Raw genomic sequence first — 20,000 nt, 5'->3', positions numbered from 1 at the left:
TCGCTGCTTGGATAACGAAAGAAGCTGGCGTCTGCACAACAGCACAGGGAACATCAGTGGCACCCCACAACTAATTGAGGACAGCTTGTCTTTGGTCCCTGAGGATAAAGCGGACACGCTCGTGTTTCCCTGCATCCTCAGCGCCCTTCAATGGCTCACACAGGGTAGGGATCCAGTGCTTGTGGACCCTTTCAAAAAAGTGATGCCAATGAAACCCAGCGTGATGGCTAAAGCTGCTCCATTGTACGATGCTGCCGAGATCCATGTCCTTATCACTGGAAGCCTCCACCTGGTGGGAGGTGCACTCAAACATCTTGTCCCTGAATCCTCCAAGTAAATAGGCCATGAATTTGAAACTTAGAATTCCGATGCAGGAATATGAATGTCTGTTTTAAAAATGTATATTTGGGATACCACAACAAAAAGAGTGAGACTAATGATACCCAGTGGCAGTCATTTGGAGCCAGGCAGTTTGCTCCCCCCACCCCCCACCACACTCAGAATGGCCCCAGACGCACAAAAAACCTTACGCTCAACATTGCCAAGCTAAAGTCTTAAGTCCAACTTGAAGTCAAATGTGTTTACATAATGGGTACAATCATTAAAACAAGATAATGTGACAGTGTTTGTAGTTCACTTATCCCAAATGCTAATTATTAATTGTATTTAAAATAAAAACATGTCTTTTTTGAAAGAAAATCAGAATTTGGAATACTTGACCAGTTTAAGTATTGTTTAATTTTTCTCTGTAAATAAAAAACACGTGTCTGCAAGTATTTACAAAACACTGCGACTTCATTTACTATATAACGCATTGCACACCAGCTGGAACTGTGACAAAACGCTGTATATATCACAATGAGAGTGCTAACAGCAAATTACATTACAAATTAATATAAACTATTGCTATCAAAATACAGTCGTAGAACAATGTCGATCAAAAGCCTTTCACTTTTTAAATCATGCTAGGTTCATTATGGGTGTATGTGATTACATATTACATTTGGCACAATGACGATCTAATTTGATCTAATATGAGACATTGGTGACTATTTTCTTAACCTGAAAGTAAACAGTCTGGTTGACTAAAACCTACCTATACCCACACATTCAGTAGGCTGAATTTTTCTCTTTACTTTATTGTAGTTTAGTTTATTTTTAAGTTTGTGTCCTTGATTTTTTTTTTTTCCGTTTTTATGAAATTAGTATTTTAATTTTTTTGTCCGGGATCGACAATCGTTGAACTGCCAGTGATGGAACCTATGGCTTTATAATTTGGTGCATCATACTTTTTTTGTTAGGAACACAAATTGTTTAGGAAGTGCTTTATGAAGTAAGATTTTAGGGGAATTAAATTGTTTTGTGCGGAATTGCTCATATGTCGGTAGACTCGGGGTGGGCGCGTGTTTAGTCTGCAGGGAGCGGTACCGAGGTGCCCCCTCACGCCAGGGCAGTTTCTTGGACCGGGCGGGCGGGGCTGATGTTTGGAGAGGAAGAATGAGCAGGACTGCTGCCATGAGTGAATCGAGGAAAACATCACTTTGAAGGGTGATGATGAATCAGCATTTCATGCAAAAGTTCAATAAATTGATTTTGCATGAAAATTGGTCCTTTAAAACTTATAAATGCAGTACTGGTTGTATTAATTCATGTTAAGATCTGAGCGTATGCAGACTAACGAAAACGTTTTTCTCTCTTGCAATAAGTCTTAAAACCTGTGTGGAATAGATCATATAATGAAAATCTCACGTTAATATTTATAATTAATTCGCGTTCCCTCTTAAAAAGATGAACGCAAACGCGCATGCGTGTTTAATCTGTATCAAAACGGATGTTGAATAGGCGCGGGGCAAGTGACGTAATAGTGTAAGGCGCCCTGGAGCTGGCGGTGAGTTTAAAACTATCCAAGTTGGACGGCTGCAGAAAAAAATACTCGTGGTGAGCTTCAGTAGATGCTGTTTTCTATTTTCAGCACCTTATCCTCCCTGAAACGGAGGTGATGCCAGGAGACAGGTATGATTGTATATAGTTGTGCTTGATTTTAAATAGACGTTTTGGGCATTCCACCCTCGTGAAACGAAACTCTGCTATCTCGGTGTTATTCTGGTTACCGAATAGCTGTTGCTTTAATGCATTGCAAATGTATGGTTTCCTAGTTTTCAATATTAAAAATGATTTGTGCAAGACGCCCCTCTAAAATTGCCATATGGCAAATTTAACCAGATTTACCCATTGCGTTGAGCGGACCGCGCTTTGTTTTTGGTGAGCCTCCCGCTCAATCTACCGTTTCTCTAATGCAGTAGCTCTTATGTTAGTGGAAAAAAGTTGCAAATAGTTTCGTTATGACTGTAACCCTGTCAGAAAGTTTTATGCACGCGTGTCTTACTGCATAAAACCAGTTTTCCGAATTTGCGCGGTCAAAAGTTTGTCTCAATATGGCGGGCAAACCTATCTTGCAGGAAAATGTCGTCTTCCAAAGTATTGCCCACAGATCGTAAACAAAAACGAATGAAATGTTGTCAAACTCGATCGGTATTAACATCATAAGGAAAAGTGCTTATTTTTTCAATTGCCTTCCACCCAGCGTGCCTCTGCAGCATGTGTTTTGCTTCGGTCTAAGTCGTCTTTCAAAGTAACTTGTATTTTCCACAGATCGTAAACAAAATCGAATGAAATGTTGTCAAACTCGATCGGTATTAACACCATAAAGAAAAATGCTAATTTTTTTCATTTGCCTTCCACCCAGCGTGCCTCTGCAGGATGTGTTTTGCTTCGGTGTTCAAGGCTCCATGTTGACCCGAGCCAAGAGTAGCAGCAAGCGCAAGTGCCAAGACGACTTGACTGAGGGCCTGGACACTGAATGCACTCCAACGGACCTCATTCAACAGTGGTCACCTGGGCACAAACGGCAACATTCTCTTTGTAAGGGCAAAGAGAATGACGGAAAGCCTTTTGTAATTTCCAGACGATCAAGAAAGAGGAAAGAATCAATATCCGGTAAGAACCAGGGTTTTAATAACTTTGTTTCAGGTTTATTTTACTGACATATGTACTATAAAGTAAGGAGAAAAGAATCAGCAAACAGAAAACACAATGAGACAAGAATATTAATTCGAATGCTCGCGAGGAGTGCAGTACAGATAGCTTACAACAATCTCACTACACTAAATATCTGTATGCACTCCTGCTCTTTTTATTTGGATTTGTCCTACCCACAATGTGAGACAAAAGCCCCTAAGGGAGGGGGGAAAGCATGTGGGCTTTGTCTCGTAAGCAAAAATAAGGCACAAGGTGTTACATACTTGTATGGCAATATCGGCAAAACAATTTAAGCGATCAGCATCTCTCTTTGTCTCTGTGATCAAAACAGGAAGCGTGATGTTCTCTTGCTGTTCCATCTGAGAGTGTAAGACAACGGTTAGGCGTGTTGTTTCTAGGAATTGTCTCGGTAGATGTTCTCTTTTTGCTGAGTTGCTAGCTGGTAGCGGCGTCCTGCCTGACCCAGCCGTAACCTTTCTTGTCTGTTGCACAACATAAAAACATCAAGGCCAAACAGCAAGCATTTATTGCAGTAATATTGCGGTAAAGCATTGATTAGAGAACGCTTGATAACATATATATACATTTTTCTAACACTTTAGAATGTTCACTTCTCACTGTTCGGTCATCTTCCATATTGCTTATCCGAGGGTCGTGGGCATCTGGAACCTATCCCAGCGGTTTTTGGGCGGTAGACGTACACCCCGAACTGGTTGCCAGCCAATTGCAGGGCACATATGGAAGAACGAGCATTCACAGTCACACCTATGAACAATTTGGAGTGATAATCAGCCTACCATGCATGTTTTTGGAATGTGGGAGGAAGCCAGAGTAGCCGATGGAAATCCATGCAATCACGGGGAGAACACGCAAACTCCACACGGGAAGGCTAGAGCCGTAATTGAACCCTGTACCTCTGAACTATGAGGTGCTAACCAGTGCCTCACTGTGTTGGCGCATATAATCCTAACCAAGAAAATAAAATCAAGTAGAATGCTTTTTTTTAAGTATCCCTCTTAATCACAAAAGAGTCTCAATAGGCTTTATTCGCCCTCAGTTGATATGACTGATCTTAACCTCAAAGAAGGACATGGAAAAACTCCCAAGAAGCATGTAAGAAAAAATGAGAAACTTTAAGATGGGGGAGATGTTTAATCCCCCTATCACAATGACCAGGTTGGAATGGATGCCAAGTGGGCAGCAATATATCTAGCATAAAGCAAGGACAGTCTCTTTCCATACCTTGTTTGCCACATTGCCAACTTCAAAAGTAGATTTGCAACTTGAGTTCTTGTTGCGTAGTGTGACACCACCAGCTCAGTGGCCTTGTGGTATGAGTATCCACCCTGAGACTGGGAGGTTGTGGGTTCGATCCCCGGCCGAGTCATACCAAAAACTATTAAAAAAAAAATGGAACCCGATGCCTCCCTGCTTGGATTGGGGTTGCTGTAAAGCTGCACCTTCTTGGGCTGCCCTGCATGCGGCAGTACCTGCACCTGCTGGGTAACGACCCTCTGAAGGCGAGAGGGTGGCAAGGGGACGGCACGGCTGCTTGACACCTTAAACGATCTTTGTGCTGGTAAGACTTGCAGAAATAACTGCTAGTCTACTCATTCGATGGGAGATATCATCATCAGTATTACACCATGCGCGGTGTAGTATTTTTTTTTTTTTAATACATTTATTTTCTATGATATAACCCAAGTGTCTAGTGTCACTTTTGGTGATTAAAAAACAGCAAAGCCATTCAGCCGCAAGCACAACACTGTCACTCGGTGGCGGTATTTTATTGACTGTTGCTAGAAGACTTCATTATTTAGGCGTGACACACAGTACTAGGACCACAGTTGCCTGACAACTCTTAAACATGCCTTCTTCCGGCCAACGACCTTGAAGTAAAATACAGAAATAACATTTAAATTCAATCTAACAAGCTAACGTATTACATTAATAGACAAAGACAGAAACATGGGACAGGTTCCCTACATTATACATACAGTTAAGTTAAAGTCCCAATGATCGTCACACACACATCTGGGTGTGGTGAAATTTGTCCTCTGCATTTAACCCATCCCCGTGTGATTTTGATCCATCCCCTGAGGGAGAAGGGAGCAGTGAGCAGCAGCGGTGCCACGCTCGGGAATCATTTGGTGATCTAACTCCCCAATTCCAACCCTTAATGCTGAGTACCAAGTAGGGAGGCAATGGGTCCCATTTTTAGTCTTTGGTATGACCCGGCCGGGGTTTGAACTCACAACCTTCCAGTTTCAGGGCGAACACTCTCCCACTAGGCCACTGAGCTGGTCAGTTAGTTTTGTTTATGCGAAATATACATTCCATTTCATTTTTTGTTAATGAAAGTTTTTTCAGATTTAGATATTCCGTTTGATTTTATCAAATAAAATAACCCTGTGAAGAAGTAAGTAAATACTTTGTCTTAATCATGTCTGATTATATCCAGCAGGCATTTCATGGGACCGCCTTCCAGACGAGTTGATCCTCCGGATCCTCATCTTCCTACCTCTGCAGGACCTCCTCAAGACATCTGTTATTTGCAGGCGCTGGCATCGTTTGGCGTAAGTAGTCGATAATTGTTTTTTGAGATGTTCTCTCTCTCTCTCTCTCTCTCTCTCTCTCTCTCTCTCTCTCTCTCTCTCTCTCTCTCTCTCTCTCTGTCTCTCTCTCTCATATATATATATATATATATATATATATATATATATATATATATATATATATACCGTAATTTCCGGACTATAAGTCGCGACTTTTTTCCAAAATTTTGAACCCTGCGGCTTATAGTCAGGTGCGGCTTATATAAGATTTTTTTTCGTGATTTTTGTGATGACTTGATCACTTTTATACACTCGTAAAAAGGCTGTGGACCACTGTTGTGTAGTATCTTGAAGAAAAAAACAACAAAAATACTATTTTGAAACACTACTATGGCTGCTGCTTATTCTGGCTGTGTTGCTTGTGACTATTATGAGCTTTAGTAGGAATGCACGCTAGGTGACCTGCGTCAAAGGGCTCTAAACCCTTTCTCTTACTCTGCCATGTGACTCAGAGATTACACAAAGCAGTGCACACTTCCGTGTTGCTGCAGTACTACTGCTGCGTCACAGGCAATGTTTAGAAAGATATTGTTAAAGTATGTTATTAAAACTTTTAAAAGGCTTTCTGTGTACTGTCTTTCTTTGTAGAAAACTCGTGTGCACGTGCGGCTTATAGTCCGGTGCGGCTTATGTTAGAAAAAAACTAAAATATCCCCGAATTTTAGCTGGTGCGGCTTATAGTCCGGTGCGGCTTATAGTCCGGAAATTACGGTGTATATATATGAGAGATATATATATATATATATATATATATATATATATATATATATATATATATATATATATATATATATATATATATATATATATATATATATATATATATCTCCATCCATCCATTTTCTGAACCGCTTAGTCCCCACGGGGGTCGCGGGCGTGCTGGAGCCTATCCCAGCTGTCATCGGGCAGTAGGCGGGGGACACCCTGAACCGGTTGCCAGCCAATCGCAGGGCACACAGAGACAAACGACCATTCGCACTCGCACTCACACCTAGGGACAATTTGGAGTGATCAATCGGCCTACCAAGCATATTTTTGGGATGTGGGAGGAAACCGGAGTGCCCGGAGAAAACCCACGCGGGCTTGGGGAGAACATGCAAACTCCGCACAGGGAGGGCCGGAGGTGGAATCAAATATATATATACACACACACACACACACACACACACACACACACACACACACACACACACACACACACACAGTGGTACCTCTACTTACGAACTTAATTGCTCCTGTGACGTTTTTTGTTTGTTTCTCGCAAGTCATGGCATGCATGCGCCCTATAGTGCGGTGCACCCTATGTGTGGACTAAATACAGAAAAGCCCCAGGTATGAGTCTGCACCTTTTTACCCGAAGCGCCTTATGGTGCGGAAAATACAGTAATGATATTGCAGTGGCTTAGGATAATTCTATGAATTGTAACTAGATATTTAATGATTCAAACTACAAACTTACATCCTTGCAGTAGATGGTCTCACTTTTCCGTATGTGTGTCTTCCAGGTTTGATGAGTCACTTTGGCAAAGTGTGGACCTAGAGGGGGTGACCAATATGGGTTTAGCGCTGCAGCAGGTGTTGAAGACGGGGGTGCGCAGGTTACGATGCCCTCGATCTTTCATAAACAACCTTCACCTAACTGGCACATGGTGAGTTGAGACATTAATGTGACTTGTCTGTCAGGGTTTAGTGAGTTGCCAGATTTGCTAGAAAGTCAATCCGTCATAAAACAGAAAGAGAGCGAGAGAGACAAAATATTATGTCTGAATATCATTTCTTGTTGAAAGCGTTATGAGCCCCCAAAATAAACATTTTATTCATTGTGTAATTTTTGATTAATCGGTGACCAGAATTTTTGTCTGTATATGAACTATCATCAGCATAAAAAACATATATACACACATACCCTCATAAATACTAGTTGAGCGGTATTTAGATAAGATTCTGGTTTGGGAAAAATAATTGACGAAAGTCAATCACTCACAGCTTGCATAACGATGTGAATTTATTGCTCTCAAAATAAATGTATAGCCATTTGTCTCCGATACTGGCAACGAACATGAGAACTGTACACAATTAAATGAAAATGTCCAAATAGTGCCTAAAGTGTCAAGATTTTGTGTAGTCACAAATACTTTCCAGCGGCACAGTGACGTACTGGTTAGCACATCCACTTCACAGTTCGGAGGCTGCGGTTTGCCCGTAGGTGTGAGTGCGGATGATTGCGTCATCTGTGTGCCCTGTGATTGGCTGGCAAACGATTCAGGGTTTTCTCCGCCTACTGCCCGATGACTGCTGGGATAGGCTCCAGCACGCCCGTGACCCCCATGGGGACAAGTGGTACAAAGAATGGATGGACAAATATTTTCAGCACTGCCTTGATACTTTTTGGGCAGTGACCCAAGATTCTTATGTTGCCACTTGGTCAATTTTCCTCCTTTACATCTCAAAGCTGTTTAAGTTAGAGACCTTATGATTGTCCATCTTTTTGACGTTGCCCAATTGTTTTAATGTCTGGAGACATTCTTGACCAGTACATCACTTTTAGCTTGTTTAGTAGGACTTGAATGGGTGTTTGGGGTACTTACTATAACAGTTGGACCACTGTTTCATCTTGGCCATTTTGCTGAAGTTCAGTTTCAGGGTGTCGTAATGTTACCTGGGCAGTCTTTATATAGAGATTTTTTTCCTTCCTCTATACATACTATATATACCCTCAGAGCTTTAGTTTTGCCATGAGGTTCCTTATTGAACTTCTAGTGTAGAGTGAGATTGGTCACACCAGCTTTTACTATATACTGGCACTCAGTCACCAAATACTGCATAGCGAAAATGGATAATTGAACATTTTCATTGTGTGGTGGATAGAATTGTCATCTCTTCAGTATTTCCTCTCCTGTGCGTGTGCGTGTCTGTATATGTATGTCACTTCTGTGAGATACTGTACTTGTGTATATACTGTGTGTGTGTGTGTGTGTGTGTGTGTGTGTGTGTGTGTGTGTATGTATATGTATATATATATATATATATATATATATATGTATGTATGTATGTATGTATGTATGTATGTATGTATGTGTGTGTGTGTGTGTGTGTGTGTGTGTGTGTGTGTGTGTGTGTGTGTGTGTGTGTGTGTGTGTGTGTGTGTGTGTGTGTACTTGTTTTTATTAGTATGGGGGGTCCGAAGACAGGGAGCCCACCAACAAAGTGGGGCCCTGTGTCGTTGTGGGGTCCAAAATCATGGACCCCACTCGGGAAACCACTCTAAAACAGCTTGAAATGCTCTAACAACATGCCTCACGAATTTTTTTCACTTACCCCTCATGGTCGCAATGTTGAGAATTGTGTGTGTGAAGTGTGTGTGCTCAGTAGCGGCCCCCCGACCATGGCAAGTGGTATTGCAAGTATACACACTACCGGAAGTGTGTGTGATTCAACCAATCAGGGCACCTCGTGATCCGAGTGTTGATTAAGAAAATAAAATGCTATTTCCTGTAGATTTAAACCAGGTAATTATTATTTTAGTAACCATAGCAGCTAAAATAATACTGTAAACATAAAATTCCTGCATTACAATTGCAATTTATCTACGTTATTTAATATTCATTACACTTGCTTTATAAAAATACGCTCATTCTATTAGGCTTATTTTAAAAACTGTCTCGTGCATTTTTCATGTTCTAAACATAAAAATAAAGGTATAAATAAATAGTAATTTATTCTTTACCATCAGTTTACATATTAGTTAAATCAGCATCTCGTGCATTTTTCATGTTCTAAACATAAAAATAAAGGTATAAATAAATAGTAATTTATTCTTTACCATCAGTTTACATATTAGTTAAATTAGCAGGTATTGCATGTGTTAGCTTCATGCGGCTAAAACCACCAGCTTAACGTCACTTCGCCACGTGTGACGCCGCCAGACTGAGACTGCTCCGCGACGAAGACACGCTGCTCATAACGAAACACAACATACACGGTGAGTAAATCAACTGCATGTAAATACTAAGTACAAGAAACTGATGTAGAAATGCTTTTTGTCCAGACCCCGAGGGGTTTATATGCAATGATTATGGCTTCGGATTCGGTATATTGTCACTCGGATGGCGTAACGTTTTCCCCTCAGACAGTCCGGCTTTTTAACTTGTTATTCATCTTAGCTTGCAGTGGTTTTAAAAACAATGGTGTAAAAGAGAACGACAGAGTTATAGAACGAATTCAGGATGATTTCGATGTGCTAATGTTTCATAATTGCTAAGCCCAGAACCGGACTCTGGCCGTAATTGCCGAAACCACTTCAAAACTCGTCAAACACGTGTGTGCTCAGTGTTATGATATATCTGCATGTCTTCTGTATTTCTCGGTGGTTTTCTATCATGTAAGAATGCTTTCTTTAAATAACACAAGCATTCTGACGCAAATAAAACTATCCGGAAACTAGCTTATTGGCTAATTAGCTACCGCTAATCAGGATGCTACGTTCACTTTTCAAACACAAACATAATAAAAACGAGTTGGTAGCTCCTGAAAAGTATAACGAGTTATACTGGTAAAACTATTGAAATAACTTTTCTTTGGATGCAGCACCTGGTTGGAACTGTGACTAGTTAAAAGTAACAAAGCTCAGCTTCAAACCGACAAACATTTTCATTAATATATCAGTATTTTCTGAAAAATATTCTTTCTTTAATCACTCTTGTTCTGTTAGTTCTCAGGCCAGGCTTATTCCTTCAGTCTTTATACAGTGGATGATTACAAATCTTTTAAAATTAATATAGAGTGCTTGTTAAAGTTCTCTCTGCCATGTTTTGAATTATTTTTTAGAGCCAGAAATGTCCAAAAGGAAAGCAAGAAAAAAGCCTGCTGATGAAGCAGCCTTTTACATTTAATCCTCAAAGGACAAACCTGGACTAGTGGAAAGATTTATTGATGATCAAAAAGGTAATAAACTCATTTTTAGACCATTTATCCATTAAGTATATATTTATTTATTTTATAAAACAACACAAATAACAATCAAATTCAGATTGGTTGTTGTATTTCTGTTTCTAAGCGAGAACTTAGTATTAAAATTGTAAGATAACACCACAATTATTTGGTTAAAGGTGTATCTTAAAGAAATATTTTGCCAAACAAGCAAGTACTCTGAAAAGGAGAGTACATTTCTCTTTGACTTTGAATGGCAGAATCATTACTGGTGGTATGTATATCCAAATATTTTCTATACAATAATTATGAACTCTAGAAAGAGACTGGAATAAAATACCCTAAATTAGTGAGTCACTCAGAAGCAATATTTCAATAACACATCAGGATTGTGGCATTAACAATTTTTTTTATTTAGTGCTATGACGTTCAAAAAGACATTGTTTCCCTCTCAACTTTTCTTTTGAAATGTTGCAAGTTTTTATTTCTGTAAGCCAACTTTTGTTTTACTAAAAAACTAGTTATATGATACAAAATGTTTGATTTCTGTTTTTTCTTTCCTAGTATTGATGCATCAACAGAGGATGGCTCTCTTGGAAGATTAGTGAATGACAACCACAAGTCTCCAAACTGCACCATGAAAAAAATAGTAAATGACGAGCCCCATTTGTGCCTTTTTGCCATCAAAAACATAGAAATGGGAACTGAAATCAATTACAACTATGGTGATTCTAAATGGCCATGGCGTGAAAAAGTAAGTCAGTAAGATCAAGTATGCAAGTTGGAATATTAATTTGTTATTAAAAAAAGGAAGATTTTTGTCTCTTTTATTTGAATTACTCTCAGTATGATGTTGGTAAGTTATTTGTGGTTTTGATTCCAGGTGACAGGCTCTCAGGCTCCTGTTGACGGTGCGCTGCCTGAACCAGCCAGAACTTGGCAGGACTCTGGCCCTGATGATAACATCAAACAAGATGCCAGCCAACAGGTAACATTCAGTTAGACTTTGTTGTAAGAAATAAACTTTGTAGACCTTTCCTTGTTCTCTTAGTTTACAGCTTTTAGTTGGAAAGCTGTTCTTTAGTCAGAAGGTACCTTAAACAGCATTCAGCCAACCATTGGATCACATGGTTTTAGTGGTTCTCCTCATAGAGCCCAAACGAACCAGTGGCACACACACCTATAGAAGGATTGTTAAAACATGCGCCCATGGGTGTCCAACCAAGCCAATCATTCACACACACAACAGATTTCTGATGGCTACTTGTGGGGCCCTCCGTATGGATCTAAAGTTGTCTTGGTTATTCCAACCAAGCCAATCATTCACACACACACAATAACAGATTTCTGATGGCTACTTGTGGGGCCCTCCGTATGGATCGAAAGTTGTCTCATGTTTTTAGATCATATTTTGGTTATGGACATTATGGAGGCTGATTATATTACAGCTATAGTTCCACACATCCTCAACAGCAAAACGGCTAAAGTGTCATGCTGAAGGATGCTCCACTACATCCATAAAGATGCTGTTATGGGACCTGATTAGACATCAGGTCTGACTGGAACACTTTAGTTAGAAAAGCTTGTTTGGTTTTGGGGACTAACTTCACATGATTTAACTATACAGGTCTTGAGTCTGTCATTTGTGGTGTCTGTATGATGTTGGTAAGTTATTTGTGGTTTTAATTCCAGGTGACAGGCTCTCAGGCTCCTGTTGACGGTGCGCTGCCTGAACCAGCCAGAACTTGGCAGGACTCTGACCCTGATGATAACATCAAACAAGATGCCAGCCAACAGGTAACATTCAGTTAGACTTTGTTGTAAGAAATAAACTTTGTAGACCTTTTCTTGTTCTCTTAGTTTACAGCTTTTAGTTGGAAAGCTGTTCTTTAGTCAGAAGGTACCTTAAACAGCATTCAGCCAACCATTGGATCACACGGTTTTAGTGGTTCTCCTCATAGATCCCAAACGAACCAGTGGCACACACACCTATAGAAGGATTGTTGAAACATGCGCCCATGGGTGTCCAACCAAGCCAATCATTCACACACACATAACAGATTTCTGATGGCTACTTGTGGGGCCCTCCGTATGGATCTAAAGTTGTCTTGGTTATTCCAACCAAGCCAATCATTCACACACACACAATAACAGATTTCTGATGGCTACTTGTGGGGCCCTCCGTATGGATCAAAGGTTGCCTCATGTTTTTAGATCATATTTTGGTTATGGACATTATGGAGGCTGATTATATTACAGCTATAGTTCCACACATCCTCAACAGCTAAACGGCTAAAGTGTCATGCTGAAGGATGCTCCACTACATCCATAAAGATGCTGTTATAGGACCTGATTAGACATCAGGTCTGACTGGAACACTTTAGTTAGAAAAGCTTGTTTGGTTTTGGGGACTAACTTCACATGATTTAACTATACAGGTCTTGAGTCTGTTATTTGTGGTGTCTGTATGATGTTGGTAAGTTATTTGTGGTTTTAATTCCAGGTGACAGGCTCTCAGGCTCCTGTTGACGGTGCTCTGCCTGAACCAGCCAGAACTTGGCAGGACTCTGACCCTGATGATAACATCAAACAAGATGCCAGCCAACAGGTAACATTCAGTTAGACTTTGTTGTAAGAAATAAACTTTGTAGACCTTTTCTTGTTCTCTTAGTTTACAGTTTTTAGTTGGAAAGCTGTTCTTTAGTCAGAAGGTACCTTAAACAGCATTCAGCCAACCACTGGATCACACGGTTTTAGTGGTTCTCCTCATAGAGCCCAAACGAACCAGTGGCACACACACCTCTACATGGATATTTGAAACATGCGCCCATGGGTGTCCAACCAAGCCAATCATTCACACACACATAACAGATTTCTGATGGCTACTTGTGGGGCCCTCCGTATGGATCTAAAGTTGTCTTGGTTATTCCAACCAAGCCAATCATTCACACACACACAATAACAGATTTCTGATGGCTACTTGTGGGGCCCTCCGTATGGATCAAAGGTTGCCTCATGTTTTTAGATCATATTTTGGTTATGGACATTATGGAGGCTGATTATATTACAGCTATAGTTCCACACATCCTCAACAGCTAAACGGCTAAAGTGTCATGCTGAAGGATGCTCCACTACATCCATAAAGATGCTGTTATAGGACCTGATTAGACATCAGGTCTGACTGGAACACTTTAGTTAGAAAAGCTTGTTTGGTTTTGGGGACTAACTTCACATGATTTAACTATACAGGTCTTGAGTCTGTTATTTGTGGTGTCTGTATGATGTTGGTAAGTTATTTGTGGTTTTAATTCCAGGTGACAGGCTCTCAGGCTCCTGTTGACGGTGCTCTGCCTGAACCAGCCAGAACTTGGCAGGACTCTGACCCTGATGATAACATCAAACAAGATGCCAGCCAACAGGTAACATTCAGTTAGACTTTGTTGTAAGAAATAAACTTTGTAGACCTTTTCTTGTTCTCTTAGTTTACAGTTTTTAGTTGGAAAGCTGTTCTTTAGTCAGAAGGTACCTTAAACAGCATTCAGCCAACCATTGGATCACACGGTTTTAGTGGTTCTCCTCATAGAGCCCAAACGAACCAGTGGCACACACACCTCTACATGGATATTTGAAACATGCGCCCATGGGTGTCCAACCAAGCCAATCATTCACACACACATAACAGATTTCTGATGGCTACTTGTGGGGCCCTCCGTATGGATCGAAAGTTGTCTTGGTTATTCCAACCAAGCCAATCATTCACACACACATAATAGATTTCTCATGGCTACTTGTGGGGCCCTCCGTATGGATCGAAAGTTGTCTTGGTTATTCCAACCAAGCCAATCATTCACACACACAACAGATTTCTGACAGCTACTTGTGGGGCCCTCCGTATTGATCGAAGGTTGTCTCATGTTTTTAGATCATATTTTTGGTTATGGACATTATGGAGGCTGATTATATTACAGCTATAGTTCCACACATCCTCAACAGTTAAACGGCTAAAGTGTCATGCTCAAGGATGCTCCACTACATCCATAAAGATGCTGTTATAGGACCTGATTAGACATCCAGAACTGACTGTAACACTTTAGTTAGAAAAGCTTGTTTGGTTTTGGGACTAACTTCACATGATTTAACTATACAGGTCTTGAGTCTGTCATTTGTGGTGTCTGTATGATGTTGGTAAGTTATTTGTGGTTTTAATTCCAGGTGACAGGCTCTCAGGCTCCTGTTGACGGTGCGCTGCCTGAACCAGCCAGAACTTGGCAGGACTCTGACCCTGATGATAACATCAAACAAGATGCCAGCCAACAGGTAACATTCAGTTAGACTTTGTTGTAAGAAATAAACTTTGTAGACCTTTTCTTGTTCTCTTAGTTTACAGCTTTTAGTTGGAAAGCTGTTCTTTAGTCAGAAGGTACATTAAACAGCATTCAGCCAACCATTGGATCACACGGTTTTAGTGGTTCTCCTCATAGAGCCCAAACGAACCAGTGGCACACACACCTATAGAAGGATTGTTGAAACATGCGCCCATGGGTGTCCAACCAAGCCAATCATTCACACACACAACAGATTTCTGATGGCTACTTGTGGGGCCCTCCGTATGGATCTAAAGTTGTCTTGGTTATTCCAACCAAGCCAATCATTCACACACACATAATAACAGATTTCTGATAGCTACTTGTGGGGCCCTCCGTATGGATCGAAGGTTGTCTCATGTTTTTAGATCATATTTTGGTTATGGACATTATGGAGGCTGATTATATTACAGCTATAGTTCCACACATCCTCAACAGTTAAACGGCTAAAGTGTCATGCTCAAGGATGCTCCACTACATCCATAAAGATGCTGTTATAGGACCTGATTAGACATCCAGAACTGACTGTAACACTTTAGTTAGAAAAGCTTGTTTGGTTTTGGGGACTAACTTCACATGATTTAACTATACAGGTCTTGAGTCTGTCATTTGTGGTGTCTGTATGATGTTGGTAAGTTATTTGCGGTTTTAATTCCAGGTGACAGGCTCTCAGGCTCCCGTTGATGGTGCGCTCCCTGAACCAGCCAGAACTTGGCAGGACTCTGACCCTGATAATAACATCAAACAAGATGCCAGCCAACAGGTAACATTCAGTTAGACTTTGTTGTAAGAAATAAACTTTGTAGACCTTTTCTTGTTCTCTTAGTTTACAGCTTTTAGTTGGAAAGCTGTTCTTTAGTCAGAAGGTACCTTAAACAGCATTCAGCCAACCATTGGATCACACGGTTTTAGTGGTTCTCCTCATAGAGCCCAAACGAACCAGTGGCACACACACCTATAGATGGATATTTGAAACATGCGCCCATGGGTGTCCAACCAAGCCAATCATTCACACACACATAAAAGATTTCTGATGGCTACTTGTGGGGCCCTCCGCATGGATCGAAAGTTGTCTTGGTTATTCCAACCAAGCCAATCATTCACACACACATAATAACAGATTTCTGATGGCTACTTGTGGGGCCCTCCGTATGGATCTAAAGTTGTCTTGGTTATTCCAACCAAGCCAATCATTCACACACACATAATAACAGATTTCTGACAGCTACTTGTGGGGCCCTCCGTATGGATCGAAGGTTGTCTCATGTTTTTAGATCATATTTTGGTTATGGACATTATGGAGGCTGATTATATTACAGCTATAGTTCCACACATCCTCAACAGTTAAACGGCTAAAGTGTCATGCTCAAGGATGCTCCACTACATCCATAAAGATGCTGTTATAGGACCTGATTAGACATCCAGAACTGACTGTAACACTTTAGTTAGAAAAGCTTGTTTGGTTTCGGGGACTAACTTCACATGATTTAACTATACAGGTCTTGAGTCTGTCATTTGTGGTGTCTGTATGATGTTGGTAAGTTATTTGTGGTTTTAATTCCAGGTGACAGGCTCTCAGGCTCCCGTTGATGGTGCGCTGCCTGAACCAGCCAGAACTTGGCAGGACTCTGACCCTGATAATAACATCAAACAAGATGCCAGCCAACAGGTAACATTCAGTTAGACTTTGTTGTAAGAAATAAACTTTGTAGACCTTTTCTTGTTCTCTTAGTTTACAGCTTTTAGTTGGAAAGCTGTTCTTTAGTCAGAAGGTACCTTAAACAGCATTCAGCCAACCATTGGATCACACGGTTTTAGTGGTTCTCCTCATAGAGCCCAAACGAACCAGTGGCACACACACCTATAGATGGATATTTGAAACATGCGCCCATGGGTGTCCAACCAAGCCAATCATTCACACACACATAAAAGATTTCTGATGGCTACTTGTGGGGCCCTCCGCATGGATCGAAAGTTGTCTTGGTTATTCCAACCAAGCCAATCATTCACACACACATAATAACAGATTTCTGATGGCTACTTGTGGGGCCCTCCGTATGGATCTAAAGTTGTCTTGGTTATTCCAACCAAGCCAATCATTCACACACACATAATAACAGATTTCTGATAGCTACTTGTGGGGCCCTCCGTATGGATCGAAGGTTGTCTCATGTTTTTAGATCATATTTTGGTTATGGACATTATGGAGGCTGATTATATTACAGCTATAGTTCCACACATCCTCAACAGTTAAACGGCTAAAGTGTCATGCTCAAGGATGCTCCACTACATCCATAAAGATGCTGTTATAGGACCTGATTAGACATCCAGAACTGACTGGAACACTTTAGTTAGAAAAGCTTGTTTGGTTTTGGGGACTAACTTCACATGATTTAACTATACAGGTCTTGAGTCTGTCATTTGTGGTGTCTGTATGATGTTGGTAAGTTATTTGTGGTTTTAATTCCAGGTGACAGGCTCTCAGGCTCCTGTTGATGGTGCGCTGCCTGAATCACCCAGAACTTGGCAGGACTCTGACCCTGATGATAACATCAAACAAGATGCCAGCCAACAGGTAACATTCAGTTAGACTTTGTTGTAAGAAATAAACTTTGTAGACCTTTTCTTGTTCTTAGTTTACAGCTTTTAGTTGGAAAGCTGTTCTTTAGTCAGAAGGTACCTTAAACAGCATTCAGCCAACCATTGGATCACACGGTTTTAGTGGTTCTCCTCATAGAGCCCAAACGAACCAGTGGCACACACACCTATAGATGGATTGTTGAAACATGCGCCCATGGGTGTCCAACCAAGCCAATCATTCACACACACATAACAGATTTGTGATGGCTACTTGTGGGGCCCTCCGTATGGATCTAAAGTTGTCTTGGTTATTCCAACCAAGCCAATCATTCACACTCACATAATAACAGATTTCTGATGGCTACTTGTGGGGCCCTCCGTATGGATCGAAGGTTGTCTCATGTTTTTAGATCATATTTTGGTTATGGACATTATGGAGGCTGATTATATTACAGCTATAGTTCCACACATCCTCAACAGCTAAACGGCTAAAGTGTCATGCTGAAGGATGCTCCACTACATCCATAAAGATGCTGTTATAGGACCTGATTAGACATCCAGAACTGACTGGAACACTTTAGTTAGAAAAGCTTGTTTGGTTTCGGGGACTAACTTCACATGATTTAACTATACAGGTCTTGAGTCTGTCATTTGTGGTGTCTGTATGATGTTGGTAAGTTATTTGTGGTTTTAATTCCAGGTGACAGGCTCTCAGGCTCCTGTTGATGGTGCGCTGCCTGAACCAGCCAGAACTTGGCAGGACTCTGACCCTGATGATAACATCAAACAAGATGCCAGCCAACGGGTAACATTCAGTGCGACTTTGTTGTAAGAAATAAACTTTGTAGACCTTTTCTTGTTCTCTTAGTTTACAGCTTTTAGTTGGAAAGCTGTTCTTTAGTCAGAAGGTACCTTAAACAGCATTCAGCCAACCATTGGATCACACGGTTTTAGTGGTTCTCCTCATAGAGCCCAAACGAACCAGTGGCACACACACCTATAGATGGATTGTTGAAACATGCGCCCATGGGTGTCCAACCAAGCCAATCATTCACACACACATAACAGATTTCTGATGGCTACTTGTGGGGCCCTCCGTATGGATCTAAGGTTGTCATGGTTATTCCAACCAAGCCAATCATTCACACACACATAACAGATTTCTGAAATATGGTTTCTTGTGGCTTCTTTGTTGTAAATTTTGGAGCCTTTTCCATGTTTTATATGTAAAATTTCCTGTGATATAAGGTTTTGGCATATTTCAGAGGATGTGTACAGCACCGGTCGTCTACCAGTTAAGATATTGGACAGAAATTTTAATTATTTTGAGCAAAGAAATTCTAGTCTTTATATTAATACAGCATATAAGAGTAGCTTGCAGAAACTAACAACACATTTCTTTTAATTCCCTCCATAGAGCTATCAATTATCAAAGGAGTTTCTCAAAGTGGACTACTCAGACAGTGATGATACTGACAATGATTCCCAAAAGGACTGCTCTGTACCTCTGCAAATCAATCTGCTCAAAACAAGAGTATATTAAATTTGACCAAGCATTCTTATACAGGTGCAGTTAATTTTTGTTTTAGAATATTGCTATACTGTGTTTTTTTTCTGTACTTAAAAATCATCATTTCAGATGGGCTGATCCCAGAAGTGATAGAAGTGACCTCTTGTACCTCCGCATCTCGTGGCCCAAGTAATGAAAAGTCTGCCAAAAAGGGAGGTGAGTTTAGAGTAATCCTTTTCAATATATAACTTTATCACAGTTGCTTTTAAATTGCCCAATTGTTACTACTGTATCAGTATCTAATTATCCTCACATATGCTGCTTACTAAGATTTAGATGACCCAAGCAAGATATATTAAACACCACTTGACCTTTTTTCTTAGACATGTAAGGTCTAAACTTTTGAATTTTGTCATAAAATGAAAATTGACCCATCCTTTCTCATGTGAGTTACAGGTCATTGCTAACCTTGATTCGTGAGATGTTTGTTTACATCTATTTTTAAATAGAGGTAATGTATACATGACACATTTACCTCAAAAGAGAGAAAGAAAAATTGCTCTAGATTAACCTATTAGTGAATATGCAAATTCACACATTGTCACACCAAGGCAGATACCATTCTTATACAGCTTGCATTTAATTTTTTACACATTATATATTTCCAAATTTACTTTTATCATCTTTGTTTGTCCATGTGTAACATGTTATCAAAGCAAATTCCCCATACATGTAAAACACTGTCTGAAAAAAGTTTTTCTCTGATTTTTATTTTTTATTTTCCCTGATTTTGCAACAACTTGTATCTGTTCTTAATGGTTTTGTCAGAGAAATGGTGCATCCCAATGTGCTGCCATGGTGGAGTTTGACTGCCTGTGCAACCTCTGTAGGGTCCAGGAATTGCTTCATCTACCAGCAGTGACATTCTGGTCAAATGCAAAACTGCTTAAAAGTAATCAAGAA

The 20,000-nt window shown here is 40.4% G+C and overlaps 2 protein-coding genes and 1 long non-coding RNA gene across 6 annotated transcripts in view; all 3 read left to right on the top strand.

Annotated features, from left to right (window-relative positions):
* The window catches only part of fpgs (folylpolyglutamate synthase), an 18,549-nt gene extending 17,773 nt beyond the window's left edge, over positions 1-776 (top strand). Inside the window, exon 15 of the mRNA XM_049738486.2 lies at positions 1-776. This exon is cut by the window's left edge and continues 40 nt beyond it. Within this exon, the coding sequence (XP_049594443.1) occupies positions 1-337 (337 nt within the window). The 3' untranslated portion in view covers positions 338-776.
* Positions 777-1,808: 1,032 nt separating this feature from the next.
* skp2 (S-phase kinase-associated protein 2, E3 ubiquitin protein ligase) overlaps positions 1,809-20,000 on the top strand; it is a 46,008-nt gene continuing 27,816 nt past the window's right edge. Inside the window, exons 1-5 of one of the 4 annotated variants that reach the window (XM_068652684.1) lie at positions 1,809-1,888; positions 1,973-2,013; positions 2,747-2,997; positions 5,501-5,615; positions 7,160-7,303. In XM_068652684.1, coding sequence (XP_068508785.1) covers positions 2,000-2,013; positions 2,747-2,997; positions 5,501-5,615; positions 7,160-7,303 — 524 coding nt within the window. In that variant the 5' untranslated portion in view covers positions 1,809-1,888; positions 1,973-1,999. Of the gene's footprint in view, positions 2,014-2,746; positions 2,998-5,500; positions 5,616-7,159; positions 7,304-20,000 lie in introns of all 4 variants that reach the window. The other 3 variants (XM_068652685.1, XM_068652683.1, XM_068652686.1) reach the window with 3 other exon arrangements.
* Positions 17,414-19,094, top strand: LOC125979821 (uncharacterized). Its single transcript, XR_011087945.1, has 3 exons — positions 17,414-17,522; positions 18,228-18,355; positions 18,945-19,094. It is a non-coding gene; the product is annotated as an uncharacterized lncRNA (long non-coding RNA).

This window comes from Syngnathus scovelli, chromosome 13, assembly GCF_024217435.2.
Source record: "Syngnathus scovelli strain Florida chromosome 13, RoL_Ssco_1.2, whole genome shotgun sequence".
Taxonomy (NCBI): Eukaryota; Metazoa; Chordata; class Actinopteri; order Syngnathiformes; family Syngnathidae; genus Syngnathus; species Syngnathus scovelli.
Note: the sequence above shows the minus strand (reverse complement) of the source record. Positions and strands in the feature narration are given on the sequence as shown.